The 15648-nt window shown below is 42.1% G+C and overlaps 5 protein-coding genes and 1 long non-coding RNA gene across 6 annotated transcripts; 1 reads left to right on the top strand and 5 right to left on the bottom strand.

Moving 5' to 3' along the window:
* Positions 1-837: 837 nt before the first annotated feature.
* On the bottom strand, positions 838-1265 carry LOC115560168 (histone H4). Its single transcript, XM_030379498.1, has one exon. The coding sequence runs from the start codon at positions 1249-1251 to the stop codon at positions 934-936; it is 318 nt and encodes a 105-aa protein (XP_030235358.1). The 5' UTR covers positions 1252-1265; the 3' UTR covers positions 838-933.
* A 3133-nt stretch (positions 1266-4398) lies between these two features.
* Positions 4399-4851, bottom strand: LOC115560044 (histone H2A). Its single transcript, XM_030379331.1, has one exon. The coding sequence runs from the start codon at positions 4819-4821 to the stop codon at positions 4438-4440; it is 384 nt and encodes a 127-aa protein (XP_030235191.1). The 5' UTR covers positions 4822-4851; the 3' UTR covers positions 4399-4437.
* A 1015-nt stretch (positions 4852-5866) lies between these two features.
* On the bottom strand, positions 5867-6312 carry LOC115560006 (histone H2B 1/2-like). Its single transcript, XM_030379273.1, has one exon. The coding sequence runs from the start codon at positions 6290-6292 to the stop codon at positions 5915-5917; it is 378 nt and encodes a 125-aa protein (XP_030235133.1). The 5' UTR covers positions 6293-6312; the 3' UTR covers positions 5867-5914.
* Positions 6313-7000: 688 nt separating this feature from the next.
* On the bottom strand, positions 7001-8025 carry LOC115560114 (histone H2B 1/2). The gene has a single exon (XM_030379439.1). The coding sequence runs from the start codon at positions 7999-8001 to the stop codon at positions 7624-7626; it is 378 nt and encodes a 125-aa protein (XP_030235299.1). The 5' UTR covers positions 8002-8025; the 3' UTR covers positions 7001-7623.
* Positions 8026-9087: 1062 nt separating this feature from the next.
* LOC115560191 (uncharacterized) lies at positions 9088-11220 on the top strand. The gene is made up of 2 exons (XR_003979707.1): positions 9088-9179; positions 10222-11220. It is a non-coding gene; the product is annotated as an uncharacterized LOC115560191 (long non-coding RNA).
* Positions 11221-11348: 128 nt separating this feature from the next.
* On the bottom strand, positions 11349-14716 carry LOC115559913 (uncharacterized). Its single transcript, XM_030379110.1, has 6 exons — positions 14331-14716; positions 13332-13772; positions 12692-12847; positions 12334-12545; positions 11847-12160; positions 11349-11754 (listed from the first exon to the last, which is right to left on the bottom strand). The coding sequence occupies exons 1-6, from the start codon at positions 14336-14338 to the stop codon at positions 11536-11538; spliced, it is 1350 nt and encodes a 449-aa protein (XP_030234970.1). The 5' UTR covers positions 14339-14716; the 3' UTR covers positions 11349-11535.
* Positions 14717-15648: the final 932 nt, after the last annotated feature.

The raw sequence follows: 15648 nt of genomic DNA, 5'->3' as shown, positions 1-15648 counted from the left end.
TGTGTGTGTGTGTGTGTGTGTGTGTGTGTGTGTGTGTGTGTGTGTGTGTGTGTGTGTGTGTGTGTGTGTGTGTGTGTGTGGGTGTGTGTGTGTACACAACACGCTATTTTATGTTGAAATGCGACGTAATCCAGTGTTCACGAAAACGTACACTGTCAACGTATGCTTTTGGCGACTGGGTTGGCTCTCAGATATACGTGTTTCTAACAAGATCCTATCGTTAAAAGTTACATAAAGTAACGGTTTAATAACACAAACGCAGGAAACACTTGAGCTAGCGAAAGCAGCGTCCCTAGCAACCTGACGGCGTTGAAACATGCGAGCGAGCCGATAAAATCTTCCCAATAACTATAAAACTAAAGATCAGACACAATCACTGACTGAAGATTATTCAAGGAAAAAGTACATCTCGCTAGAAATGTCATTAGAAACACGTTTAATGGTGAATCTGTCAAACAAATCAATAGACAATAGTTGCATAACGTGACGGCATCACCGTTGATAGACATTGATTTCCTTTCGTCTATATGCGACGGTGAGGGATTAACATCAATGTCTATCTGACTGACCCCCGCGTTGAAAAACGACGAAAAAGGTACCCATTTTTCGTCGGAAATGGACGCCAGGGATCATTGGCCATGCGTCACACATTTGACGAGTAGGGAGTGAGACTGTGTTGGTAAAGTAGCCTACTATCTGACTTCGTGTCAGTTGACCGTTATAACGCCAGTGCAATTCATTCATTTTTTTCGACAAATGTATTTGGATTGACCGTTTATACTAGGCCTACTTTATTGATATTGTGGCATTTTCAAAGCCAAGCAAATGCTGAGTAGGACTTAAAGGCTATACCTAGATCAAGGTAGGAGACTCTTAGAAAGATTTGAGTGGCTCTTAAAAGAGCCATTGGGGTCATAGTTTGTTGAGTCTGGTTTAACCGCCGAAGCCGTACAGGGTAGGCCTACGTCCCTGCCTCTTCAGGGCATAGACAACATCCATGGCGGTGACGGTCTTCCTCTTGGCGTGCTCGGTGTAGGTGACGGCATCACGGATCACGTTCTCAAGGAACACCTTGAGGACACCGCGGGTCTCCTCGTAGATGAGGCCGGAGATACGCTTCACACCGCCACGACGAGCCAGACGGCGAATTGCGGGCTTGGTGATTCCCTGGATGTTATCACGGAGAACTTTACGGTGACGCTTGGCGCCTCCTTTTCCGAGCCCCTTTCCTCCTTTCCCGCGTCCGGACATTTTCCAGAAGCTTTGGTAGTCTATTCAATGTGCCACTGAACGAGCGCTCTGACTTTAAAAAGGCTTCCTGAGGACCTTCGAGAGATTCAGGGCAGCCTACCCAGATAGCAAAATGACGTTGAATCAACGTTGAAATATGATCAGGCACTGACGTTGAAAAGACGTTGAAGCCCGACATTGTTTCGATGTTGAAAGCGCTCGTTACGTCCGACATCGTATCAACGTCGGATTTTCAACCATAACTGACGGAGATTCAACCATCATTCAACCATAATCTAAACACTGTTAATAAGGTTGATTTTTAGTTGATTTAATATTGAAACAGTGTTACTGATTCAACCATCATTCAACCATAATCTAAACAATGGTAAGCATCTAATTTAGGTTGATTTAATATTGAAACAATGTTACTGATTCAACCATAATTTAAACATTTGTCAGCTGCTTTATTTGAGGCGAAGAAGACTGAAACGAAATGCAGGGAAACCTGAAAGTTGGTAAGCATGTTTTTTTCAAAAATGTATTCATTTTATTCACGGTTCTCGGCCACACGAATGGCAACAATCAAATCAAATAAGACCAATCACACTTTCATTAATTAATTTAAACTTTATTTAGACAGTGAGACCATAAAACACTCTTTCTGCCTTTTCAAATTCATATTTCCACCGGTGAAGTAGATAGTAGTCCTCTTCACCCCTCCCACCCGCTCAGGAGCGTACCGTAGCCACCGTTTTACAGTATTGGAGAAGTCCAAATGAGAATTTTTTTTATCGTACTGTCTTGCAGCGGCTGAAAGAGACAAGAAACTAAATGAATAAAAGATAAATAAAACGTTCTCTTATTTATAGCCTACAAGTAAATAAAAGACTTAGGCTACAGTAGAAAACACAATATAGGCCTAGCCTACCACTCGTCTGTACAGTAACATAACAAGATATGTGTAGCGGACGGGACCTACGTCCGCTTGGTAGGGGTAAATCACTCTTCCCTGAATGGCTGGAAGTTAGAGGATCTAGGTCCCTAACCCCCAGACCTATGGTCTCGTGTCTGCTCTACCTGCTCAGTTGAAATACAATAGCTTAGGCTTTAGGATTTTAACCTCTCACGGTGAAGACCTAAAGGACGGAATATCAGAAGGTATCGGTGTGTCTTACCCTGTATTCCCCCTAACTATACTTTATGGACAGAGGATGAGACGCCCCTACTTCAGAGAAGATGGAAAAATAAAAGCAATAGTGTAACAGTTGAAAAACGAGTGGTGAATAAACAAACTGCAATACCTAGCAAGGACGGTCGCCTCGCACTATGCGAACTATACTGGTTAACACCAGATGAATCTTCAGCACTGATGGCGTGGAGTCTTCCACTCTTCCACTCGCCACTCAAGCCGTAAAGGTTCCGTTGCTCAGATAAAAATATGTCGCACAGGCACACGCAATAACTAAGAGCTAAACTGTTCTTTAACTGATCTATTATCTCGAAATCTCCGTCCGCCATGGCACCGCGCCCAACCGCCGTCTTCCTCTCCGTGTTTCCCGCCGACCTCCTCTAGTCCCGCCCTCTCCTCTCCTCCCATTCGCCAGGGCACCTGCATGCTAGTCATTGATTGGCCGAGCCTATGGCCAAGTTCAGAGGTGCGATTGGGTGAGGCTATTTTGAGGGAAAGGTTATCGTAGGGGCTACATATCAAGAAATATATGCACGTGTACACCTACATTCCCCCCTTCCAAACCCTGCCACATCATAGACTTCTCCAATTGCTAAATCACAGTGAATGTTCTTTTTTTTTTTCATACAATGTAACATCACTAGAACAAGAACAGATGTACACATGCATTCATTTCTTTTACATTTTCGTTAGTTTTAAACAAAATCACATAACAAAACAAAAGATAACAATCATTGAAATAACGTTGATTTAACGTCGGCATTTCATGTCAATTTCAATGGTCAATTTCAACCATAAAACAATGTTGATTCAATGTTGATCCACCGTTGGCATTTCAATGTGCAATTTCAACCATAAAACAATGTTGATTCAATGTTGATTTTTCAACCTTAACCAACCACAACCAATAATCAACCTCCATGACCATGTTTCAACGTTGATTCAATGTCATTTTGCTATCTGGGTACTGTTACAGATCCCTCCCATTCTCTACAGGCCCCTCCCATTGCCCTTTATTCAGCACAGAACCATCCCTTTACACAACTAGATTAAAAATAAAGTCATGACCCACTTATCAATATAACTTGGAGCGGGCGATGGCTTTCGTAGCATATCGATAAAACAGCATATACAAAATAACTGTTTAGTGAATAGGCCTATTTCTAAATTATATGAAGAATAAGATAAGGGTTTCCTAATTAGTGTGATGAGATTCATTTGGCATATTCGTGGAGTGTCTAAAACAAATCTTCCGGCATTTTACAAAGAAACAAAAAATAAAGTTATTTCACCTGAACCAGTTTCAGTTTTTAAGGTTTTTGTTTTTGGTAATCAAGCAATGTATCCTAGTGGGTGCATGAAGAAAGAAAATGATGCTATCAAATTCATAATAGGCCATAGTTTCGTAATTTTGGAGAGTTTACAAATTATAGTTGGAATTAGGCTACTAAATCGATTGAAACAGTTGGCTACATGCCGTCGTAGTGGGGGGGAGGAATCTAGCATACTTGCATTGCATAAAAATAAATAAATAGAAATGAATCAATAAACATAAATACCTAGCAAAGCTTTACCCCATTAAACATTACCCTTTCACAACGGGCGTTTTTGCACCTCTTGCTTTTACTGGAGACGTAAGACATTGAAAGCTCATTGTAGCAAATGTTATGCTATTCATCATGTTGAGCACAAAAAAGGGTTTACATTTTGAGAAAATAATTCTCTTAACAGTGATGCTCTTGAGCAAACCTCAGGGACCATATCAACGTTATTATTGGCCACTTGAATTTTCAGATGATTGCTTTTATCTTGTTTTGATGCATTATTTCCCGCCTTTACTTAAACTACCCTAATAAACAGTTAGGTCAATGTAAAGATTTAAAGATGATCTGAATGGGGCCTCCTGCTTCTAACATTTGAGATAAACATTTCAGTTGACTTGGACGGAATATCTTTTAGTAGATTTGAGTGGCTCTTAAAAGAGCCTTTTCGTGGATTGTAGATGGGTTTTCAGTTTACTTCTTGGCGGGCTTCTCGGTCTTCTTGGGCAGAAGGACGGCCTGGATGTTAGGCAACACACCGCCCTGAGCGATGGTCACTCCACCGAGGAGTTTGTTGAGCTCTTCGTCGTTACGCACGGCCAGCTGCAGATGGCGGGGGATGATTCGGGTCTTCTTGTTGTCACGGGCGGCATTACCGGCCAACTCGAGGATCTCAGCGGTCAGATACTCAAGCACGGCAGCCAGGTAGACCGGAGCTCCGGCTCCGACGCGATGGGCATAGTTGCCTTTGCGAAGAAGTCTGTGCACACGACCAACGGGGAACTGGAGCCCGGCACGGGATGACCTGGTCTTGGCCTTCGCCCTGGCTTTTCCTCCGGTCTTTCCTCGTCCAGACATGATTATCAAGGTTTGAATTCAGAAGTTGCAGTGACATAGAATCGACGGCCAACTGGTTAATATACCCAACAATGTCTTTCCTCATTGGCCAGATCACACGTTATAAAACGGACCAATCACGTACCACCCGGGCTTTTTTCCCCATGCCCGGGTAGCAGTAAGTCCCGCTCTCTGCGGGGCTGAAGTCCCGCTCTCGCAATGGTGCCCGCCCCTTTCTTTCCTTTTCAGCTGGAGCGATCAAGTGTTTACTATTTCCTGTGTGCAGCCAGAATAGTACATTTTTATTAAGGGCATTTCGCAGTAACTTTTATCCCAAGTGACTTACAATAATTAACATAAGTAGGCTACGTGTCAAGAAGAAGAATATCAGCATGCAAGGCCTCTCGCACTCACACTATTAACTGAATCCATTGTGTTAACCAACACAGCATGACATGTTTAAATTTACATTCAGTTGGCATTTTCGCAGTTTGGAAAATAGGTCCAAAGACAACTTAAATAATAAAGGAGATGGATGGTCAATATTGATTTGTGATGTCAATAATCAACATTTCCTCCCATTTGTGACGGAACAGTGTTTACTCGATAGTGTATCAGTATCAAAAATGTTATCATTGCAGCACTTGATTATGAATAGGCTGCGATAGAGCAAATTGGAAACAGGTGAAGGAAACACAATACTTATTCCCTTTTTCATTTCCACCAGATGTAAGGGCCTAACAAGGATCTGGAAGGTGTATGACAAGCTATTAAAATAATCTAAGTGCTTACATTTTCCAATCGATCTGTCGAGCCTCATGGAATATGCAAGCGGTGCAGCAAACGCGAAATAACTTAATAGGCAGTTTAGGAGGTAATCTGGAAATATTTCACGGCTAGACTGCACATCTATTCTTCGGCATCGAGTCGTGTTTTCTGAGTTCAGTATAGAATATCTACTTTTTAGAGGGGTAGTAACAATCATGACATAATCTTGCTTTAACAAGCAAATAACACGAAAATAAAATGTTTTTGATGCAAATAAGGAAACGCTCTTGTAGTGCAGTTGGGTGGCCCTTAAAAGGACCGTTTGTTTGAGACCAGGTGGTGGAGTCTACTTGGAGCTGGTGTACTTGGTCACAGCCTTGGTGCCCTCAGACACGGCGTGCTTGGCCAGCTCACCGGGGAGCAGCAGGCGGACGGCGGTCTGGATCTCCCTGGAGGTGATGGTGGAGCGCTTGTTGTAGTGAGCCAGACGAGAGGCCTCACCGGCGATGCGTTCAAAGATGTCGTTGACGAAGGAGTTCATGATTCCCATCGCCTTGGAGGAGATACCGGTGTCGGGGTGGACCTGCTTCAGCACCTTGTACACGTAGATGGCATAGCTCTCCTTCCTGGTCTTACGGCGCTTCTTGCCGCCTTTAACAGCGGTCTTCGAAACGGCTTTCTTGGAGCCCTTCTTGGGAGCGGGTTTCGCAACGTCAGCAGGCATGATGGCTGAGGATGAATACCAGCGCGCGACTGCCATTTTTATAGGAGGCGCATGCAAATCAACAAGGGCAGTGGCATCTGTGCGATTGGCTAGAATACAGGACCCTTGAGGCAAAGATTCTTTAAACGCGCAACGATGTGACCGCGCGCGGGCTTTTTTGAATTCAGCGATTGTATGGGCCATCTCTTTTTGTGTGAGTTATTGGTGGTTTATACGCATTCATAGTTGCTCATTACGGTTGTGTTTGCTTTAATAAGAATATCAAGAGCTATCTGCCTTGTTCGAATATTTTACGTTGCCGTAGCTAAAAACCCGGTCTGCTTTGAATTAAATTAATTAATTAATTTTTGAGTTCGTTAAATTCAAATATTTTTGGTCACAGTTAATCGCCATATAGGTATGGCCATATAGGCACACACACATACACTGGGCTTAAAAAAGGAAATACATTTGGTCGACTAAACTCAGAAACATGAATTATGAATTATGAACATGCATATCAAGCAGTTATTCTGCTGTTTTCTCTCCCTGTTCTTGAGTTTCGAGCATGTTTTCGATCGAGCAAGGAGTAGGCTATGTAGGCCTACAGTCTCCCCACGGATAGTCATCAGACTATTTATCATCAGTCAGTAGAATCAATCAGAATACCCTATACATAGGCCTATGTAACGTAATCAACAGTTCATTAAATAAAGTTCATAGGCAATAATTATTGAAACACACCGTTTACACGGATCTTTAGTATTATTGGTCTTTTACAAAAACAAAAAAGATAAAGAAATGAAATAGAAGATGTACTGGCTTGCCAGTTGTTGCTGACAGCATGCCGGCAGCATTATGGAGACTTCGATAACAACCCAACTTGGCATCCCCATGAAAACAATAAACATAATCAAATAAGACAAACTCAAAGTGAGGTTATCAGATTCAAACACTTCAAATGCATTTGTTTCAAAAGACGGATGGTCTTAGAAAAATAAGGAGCGGGGAAAGACTTCCCAACCAAGGAGCAGAGCAGAGACTCGTTTGATTGTGTGTGGGGAGTGAGTTTAACGCCGCTGAATTGCCGGTAGGCTACCCCTATACAAAAAAAAAAAAAATCCTCAAAAAGGCTTTTTATTCCGAAGCATTCAAACTGTACCGTGAGTGTGTGTTCAGTTTCAGATAAGTCCTGTCCAAAGCCCGTCGTTTCTAAGCTTGGTTTAAATGCATTCCGTACCCCCAAAATACTGCTTGAAATATGGACAGCGTCTGCATAGTTAAAGGTATAGCTCTTTTAGACGTATTTCAGTGGTCCTGAAAAGGACCGTTTGAGTTAAAAGAGGTCGAATCTACTTGGAGCTGGTGTATTTGGTCACAGCCTTGGTGCCCTCAGACACGGCGTGCTTGGCCAGCTCACCGGGGAGCAGCAGGCGGACGGCGGTCTGGATCTCCCTGGAGGTGATGGTGGAGCGCTTGTTGTAGTGAGCCAAACGAGAGGCCTCACCGGCGATGCGCTCGAAGATGTCGTTGACGAAGGAGTTCATGATTCCCATCGCCTTAGAGGAGATACCGGTGTCGGGGTGGACCTGCTTCAGCACCTTGTACACGTAGATGGCATAGCTCTCCTTCCTGGTCTTACGACGCTTCTTACCGCCCTTGACTGCGGTCTTAGAAACGGCTTTCTTGGAGCCCTTCTTGGGAGCGGGTTTGGCAACGTCAGCAGGCATGCTGTCAGTCGAATGAAGTAACCACGTTCGACTGCCACATTTATAGGAGGAGCATGCAAATCAACAAGGGGCAGTCCATGTGTGCGATTGGCTAGAATACAAGACTCCTGGGTATCTGCTATTGGTTAAGTTACCTATCATTGTAGCATTAAAGCAGAGTTCAGTATCCGAGGAGAGAGAGAACCTTCCGTATCATACGTTAAAAGCTTTATACATATTTGTATAGGTTATATTTTATATCTCTTTTAATATACAACTCGTAAGAAGCCGATTCAGGAGGTAGGCCTACCTTCCTACGGTTCAATAGTCTAATCCAATACATCAATCATTACTATGTATGGAAGCCACTCAAATCATGAGTATATATACAGCACATACATATGACATCTCTCATTAACAATTTACATTGATCCCATCCTCCAAAAAGACGCATCAGTCAAACCATTTATGTAGGCTATTACTTCATTGATTCTTGCCAGCTCTGTTCCGTCTCGATTACGTCTCAGTTGACGGAGGAACAAATTAACCGCGCGCGGGTTTTTTTAAATTCAACAATCAAATCGATAGTTAGGCCTACGTATTGTATTGTTCTAATTTAAAGAAGACAGATTTATGATTTATTTATTATTTTTTGAACATTAATGTGAATCACAATAAACATTATCATACATTTTTCAAAATGACATTGTGATAGTGTTGATTTTGCACACGCATAATATTTATACCCATATTTAACTTAATATACTGAAAAATTTAAATTTTGGCCCACGAGCCTCCACCCGAATAAATTTGGGCTCTCCACTGGGAAGAATTTGGGCACCCCTGCTCTAGGCGCTGGCGTTCAGCAGCCAGGCCCACAAGCGCTGGCCTATGGCGAGTGGATATGGCGAGTGGATAGTGCCAAACCTAAGGATTCCCTGGAAAAGGCGAAGGAGCAGCCTACCCTACGTCGCCGTGGGAACGTGTGAAATTTTGAATGGGATTGATTGGGACTGCAGACGAGAGACCAGCAGCGACGTCACGGCGACGGCATGGAAGATCCGCCCACCGGCGGCGGTGTCACGGCGACGTACAGAAGGAAATTCAGACAAAATGTACGTCTACTCTCGACGTGTGGATAAGTTCGTCGCCACTCAGACGCCTGCTACCCTACGTCGCCGTGGGAACGCCTGAACTTGGTATGTGCCCACAAAGCGCTTCAGTGTGATTTTATGACGTAGTTTACGATTAACTAGTGTTTTATACAACCAGCACATTTATATCACTTGGAACAGCAATGTATAATGTAGGACAGATAAACTGTTGTTTAAATGTAGGCCATTTTGATGGTGCCTGTTTTGATACGGTTATTCACTCTCAAAGTAGACCTATTATTGTTTTAGTTGAGATAATGAATTGCTCATTTGTTTGGGTAAAGCGCTTCCGTGTGATTTTATGACTTAGTTTAGGATTTACTAGTGTTTTATACAACCAGCACATTTATATCACTTGGAACAGCAATGTATAATGTTGTAGGACGGATAAAGTGTTGTTTAAATGTAGGCTATTTTGATGGTGCCTGTTTTGATACGGTTATTCACTCTCAAAGTAGACCTATTATTGTTTTAGTTGAGATAATGAATTGCTAATTTGTTTGGGTAATTTACTGTAATTAAAATGGGTAGGTCTACAGACTTGGCATTAAACACCACTGAAAGTGTTATCTTTTACTACAGTATATCTGTTAAGAGTCACATTTATACTTAATATTTATATTAATGTAATTAGATAAATGAATTTGATTTGAAGGTTTATTTTGGTTATTGGTTATTGGGTTTATTTAATCAGAGTCATACAGAAGAAATTGTGTAGATTATTCATTGATTGAGATAACAATGCTAAGAATATCTGATGTGGTGTAAAATAAAGGAGATGACAATGGCAGCCAACATAACCAGCGTTAAATCTCCTCTCTTGCCTGTTTTCATATTTCCTTGTACACACAGGAGACTATAGATCTACCAACACAACAATTTATTATCCGTACAATACCAAGAATAAACAGATTTTCACGAGTATATGATTACAATCATGAATACAATTTGAATTAAGCTCACATTCACAAACAAATATATTCTAAATGAATACTCTGAGCAAGCATGACAATACTGCAAGGCAAGCCATTACATCATGTCTTGTACTACACTAATGCTACTCAATACCTTTGCAAATACTTTGCAGGAGGGAGAAGCCCAGCACAGTGACCTGACTGCAATCGTGTGTTTGAGGCACTTTTCATCCAACTCTACGAGCAGTACTGTGGATCAAGGCGCGTATGTGGAGTCAGGCACCATTGTTTGAGCCATACCCCCACATCCGGCAAGTCATTATTATTAATATCATGGTGATGGAGAAAAGCACCACCCGGCTCCAAGTGATAAATACTGCGACAATCACAAGATGTTGAGTTTATAAACACTTTACCCAGCCAGTAATAACCTAGTATCTGTGCCATTTCCTGTGTAGCCATGTTGTCATCTGATATTATGCTTTGTTATACAAAAAAGGTAATACTTTTAGGCACTGCACAGGGAGAACTGTCGCGAGCCCATAGAGGCTCCATCTTCTGTTCTGAGGCCTGCTCCTGAGCTTCCTCTCCAGTCAACCAAACCAGCTCTTCAACCACTTGCCCACACCTCCACTTCTCCTGCCTGCCTCCCAGATTCTGGTTCCTGTGGTTCCGGTTCTAAACCTGCAGAAGCGTCTCTGATGTCCCTTACACCACCCAGCGCTACCACAAAAATGAAAGACAGGAGGCAAGGAGAAGACTGGCAAAATAGAGAGGAATTACTCTAGGGGCCAGAGTGTATAAGTGCATAATTAATTCTGAATGTTGAGCATATTCATGTGAGAAGTGTATTTTAGACAAGTACACCCCTACAGAAACTTACATAATTGTATTGTCTAGTCATTATTTTTGCCATTAATTGTTTAAGTCATTTTTTCTTGTTGTTTGATTTCATTGTGCAGTATACATTGTGCTCCACTTATTTTTACACAGGCATAGTATTGATTTGTGTAGTACCACAGGGTGGATTTGACCTTTCTGTCCTCTGAAACCTTAACACTTTGTAGTTCAGTACTGACATGAATGTTTATCAAAAAAGTGTCGTTATTAATGTGTCGTCTTTGTCCGTGTATATTTGCAGAAATGTAAGTAAAGAGAAACTCTTCAAAGCACTGACTTTCATTATTCAAGTGTGATACATTCACAGTGTTTCGGTGGCATATATGAACGACACGAGGGCTGAGAATATTAATGTAATTATTTTCTAGTTTCTATTATTTAAAAATGAAGAACTTGAACAGTTATTTGATGTCATTTATTTTTCACAAATACCAAACAATAATAAGACAATGCATTTATAAAACTGGAAATATAAAAAAGGCTTCTTTTTTTTTTGCAAATGCATAAATGAGCCAACCCCAAATTGGATGCATCAACCCAAACTGTCACATAAATAGTTTGCTCACTTATGGCACAAAATAGCAGAACTAGTCCGGTAAGTGAAGCTGTGCAACAAGTGACAAAGCTTGCCAGTAAAGGTCCATGCCGAAGACGTCACTGGTCATGTATGGATCAATCGTACCCCTTAAATGCTCCTCAATTGTCTGCTGCAGGTCTGAATGGACTGGTAAAACCTGAACCACAGCCACTGGGTCAGGTTCTGCAACAGGTCCTTCCCAGTCAATGCCCCAGTTTGTAGCATCAGCCTGTGGAAATATGGACCACATGTTGTAAGAATCGTAATATTGGATATGTTTGTTTTTTATGATCAGGTGTTTTACAATGAAATCAGTGTTACCAGATGAAGATCCTGTTGTGGCTCCAAAAGCAAGCCAGCCACCCATAGTTGTTGTGGGGACCTGTTTCCCTCTGTTGAAAGGGGATGCCTGTCCCACATCCTGATGAACTCCCTCAGATGCCAGTTCAGTCTTGGTAGGAAGATGTAGTGGAGACAGATGATGTGGCTATCTTCATCGGGATTCAACAATCCAACCTCTTCCAGGTACCTGAAGGTGTGGTAGTAGTTTGACACCACCATGACCCACACATCACGCCACAGCCTTTCAATCCTCTGATTGTGGACACTCTTCCCTGTGATGTGGCTACGTCTGTCTGATTTATATCAGTTGGACGGATGGGCAAGAAAGAGAAAAATACTTTTTGGGGTTTGTTTTGTCACGGTAAAGTTTCATCATTTGTTTGTCCCTGCATTATTGATTAAACAGCTTTATATAAATGTTTCAACGAAATCACAAGTATACAACCAGTATGAAATAAATTCCTACCAGGGCCCCGTTCTGGATGTTCAAGCATGAACCTGGCCACCTCAACATTTTCTCCTCCCTTGTCACTTCGTACGCGTTGTGGCAAACCATGTTCAGCGACAGCAGTCAGAAAACACTGGAGTACAGTGGAAGCCCTGTTGTTGGTATTGGCACTGAGAAACATAATCCGCCGGCTGTATCCATCAATACCTCCATGTATTACAATTTTCCACCTGTGAAGAGTTACGAAAACACTTATCTGATGTGGGAATATGGGTAATACAATGTTGGCACTACATTCTTGCAAAACCACAATAATAAATTAATAATAAATAAATTAATAAATAATATTTGTAAAATGCCTCATTAAAGGTCATACCGTATCAGTTTATGATTCCCATCAATGTGCCACAGGGAGAGAGGACCCGGAACGCTGTATGGAACCCTTGGAACCGTGTTTAACTGAAGCCCACGGAGAAAATTACCAACCGGATCAACAGCTTTCAGACCCTGACGAACCCTGTGCTGTGTGACTCTTGAGGAGGACAGATACTTGTTTACATAGCAGTTTACAAAGTGTACTTTATTATATAATTTGCAAATCAATAACAGTCAAGAGATGACCAATGCCTCTTCTATTGGTTGCAGGGGGAACTAACTCTCAATGTAGTGTAAATGAATCAAATGTATTACAACACACCTGCTGCTGCTGTAAGTAGGCTATAGCATTAATGCTATTCATTATGCTACATCCATGGCAGCAATGCATTTCACGAAACACTATTGCTTGATAAAAAATTTTTTTGGCCGATGACGATTATTCTGAGATAAACTAAAATCGGCCGGCATATTAATGGATCGGGCTCTACAAGGTAGTAGCCTATTGTGTTTACCTTCCAATCAATTGTCCTGTAATAGTCTCTTTTTCAATGAGGTTGCATCAATTATTTGATTTGTGAGCACATTTACATAAGCATGTCGGATGAATGTTGAATGAGTTCAACAATACGTGTCCTCACCTTATTCCCAGAGAATTCAGATGTCCAGTCACAGTCCTTATACCTGCATTTGGGCAATTTGAGATGAACTGGAATATAACTCTGCAGAGTTCTTCATCTGTAATGTTTGAATATGTCTGTCTCACAGACAGACCATATTCAGTCATCCTCCTTCGAATGGTCCGCTTGCTTACTCCAAGCTGTTTCGCAATGTCTCCAACTTTGAAGTGGCTCTCCAGGAGATAAAGCAGCTGCTCCCTTGACATGGCTTGCATACGTGCTCCATCGAGCTCATGAATGGCCATGGATAAAAGCTGACAGACCCGTTGCTCATCGGGCAAATCCCCTTCGGCTGCTTCAATTGTCAGCACATGGCTAATGTTTTCGAGAAATAGGAGAAGGTGATCGGTCCCAACTTCAGTCCTCAGGATTTCATCTATAGCATCTGCGATGTGGGCCAGGCTGAAAAAATAAATCATGACATTAGCCAGCATTACTTTATTATTTTTATTCTTTCTACTGATTTGCAAGAGTTGAAAATGTCTGTGCATCCCATTCCATAGAAATGTAAAGGACGCCATGTTTCAATCCGGTGTCCTTTTAATAGGTCCATGTACCAATGCAACCGTGCGCCAATGAGCAGCTTTTCAATGGATATCTTTGGGACATTTCCCCGGTGTCCTTATAATAGGCTACGCCTATGATATGAACCCACCCTTACAATAATAGGCTAAATAGCCTATAATAGATAGATGCTAACTAGCTGCAGTAGCCTACCAAAGCCAGCAGTTGTAGCACCTCCAGTTCTAGGACACACTGAATTGAATAGGCCAACCAAGTGCAAACAAGACAGTAGATCATCCATCCATCCAGTTTTAAGATACGTCTTCCACCTACTAGGGTGACATCAGCAGCTGATGTCATATTTGCCAACCCTCCCGATTTTCCCGGGACACTCCCGATATTGCCGGGAGACTACCGTTTTCGTCCCGCGGCTAACAAACTCGGTCTGAAACTCACCCGGCCATTTTGTCGATGCCTTCCAATGCTTCCAAGTCTGTTCCAAGTAGGCTAGTCACACCGCCACGCAACGTAGGCAACAGCAAATTTAGTTGTTTATTTTAAAGGGCCTTTATTACTGCATAATAAAGGCCCGTCAAACACACTGTTTTAGAAGCATTCGCTTCATGTGCTCCGTGGAAGTAAGGGTATTCCCATTTGTGCAGTCGTTATTACGGGGTCATCCCTATGTTCCCCGCCGGGTCCTATGTTCCCCGGGTTCTATGTTAGGACCCTTTTTTAAAAAAAAATAGGTCCTATGTTCGCCGTTTTTCCCAAGAAGGGTCCTATTTTTCCCTGTAGCCATACATACCGGGGAGCATAGGACCCTTTTCGGAAAAGCAGGGAACATAGGACCCTTTTCTGGGAAAAATGGGTCCTATTTTCCCCGCAATCTATCAATCTTTAAAAATATTTAAATTTTGACGCGATATTCGCGTGATGACAGCCAATCGGCGTTCAACAGCGTGGCCACTGAGTGACATGTGTAACGTAACAGCCAATCAGCGTTCAACCGGCCAACTCAGTGCAGTAATAATAATAATAATAATAATAATAATAATAATACATTTAATTTAGAGGCGCCTTTCAAGACACCCAAGGTCACCTTACAGAGCATATAGTCATCATAAATCGTTTAAAAAACAAGACATTCTGGAAATAAATAAACATAAAAAATAAAAAATAAATAAAACAAAAACAAGACAAAACAAATCAGTTAGATATCCGGGGTGAACTGCAGCATGGAAGAGAAAGTGATTGTTGCCGTTTACGACTCCCGTAGCTCTTTATATGATACAGTGGAGGACTCAGCCTGTTTGAAGGGCAGGGGCGAAAAAATAAAAAGGGCACATTCTGGACAACAAGGGGCCCCACCAGCGGACACAGTGGCTTTTCTAACTTGATGGTATTTGGTTCCCCCAATGGAGCCTTAAAGACAGCGCTGCCTGGAAGGTCCTATCCCCTAACCTTAGCAAGCGCTGCCTTGAAGGTCCCATTCGGGGCACTTGTTACATCTCCATGTAGCACTTAAAAGAATAGTTGGGCTCATAATTTAAACGGGAGGTCTGGGGGATCTCAGAAAAAAAATAGCTTCAAAGACACTGTTTTCCCTTATTCTAGCGACTTTATAAACACCAAAATTAGTTGTTCACATCATTGTGCACTTTCCATTTTGGCCAAAGAAAGGAGGATGCCTTACTGATTTCATCTTTACTAACATTTAAATTTGACCGGAGAAAATTCAATGTGCCGCTACCATACAGTCTTTGACCGCTGA

The sequence above is a fragment of the Gadus morhua genome, chromosome 2 (assembly GCF_902167405.1).
Source record: "Gadus morhua chromosome 2, gadMor3.0, whole genome shotgun sequence".
NCBI classification, from domain to species: domain Eukaryota; kingdom Metazoa; phylum Chordata; class Actinopteri; order Gadiformes; family Gadidae; genus Gadus; species Gadus morhua.
Note: the sequence above shows the minus strand (reverse complement) of the source record. Positions and strands in the feature narration are given on the sequence as shown.

Bases quoted from the DNA above. Each gene is read 5' to 3' on its own strand.
- LOC115559913 (XM_030379110.1), bottom strand. The intron at 12,546-12,691 runs GTATGACCTTTA...AACTCTTCACAG, and splicing joins GGGAATCATAAACTGATACG to GTGGAAAATTGTAATACATG. The intron at 12,161-12,333 runs GTAGGAATTTAT...GATATAAATCAG, and splicing joins ACATCCAGAACGGGGCCCTG to ACAGACGTAGCCACATCACA.
- LOC115560044 (XM_030379331.1), bottom strand. From the start codon at position 4,821: ATGTCTGGACGAGGAAAGACCGGAGGAAAAGCCAGGGCGAAGGCCAAG.
- LOC115560168 (XM_030379498.1), bottom strand. From the start codon at position 1,251: ATGTCCGGACGCGGGAAAGGAGGAAAGGGGCTCGGAAAAGGAGGCGCC.
- LOC115560114 (XM_030379439.1), bottom strand. From the start codon at position 8,001: ATGCCTGCTGACGTTGCCAAACCCGCTCCCAAGAAGGGCTCCAAGAAA.
- LOC115560006 (XM_030379273.1), bottom strand. From the start codon at position 6,292: ATGCCTGCTGACGTTGCGAAACCCGCTCCCAAGAAGGGCTCCAAGAAA.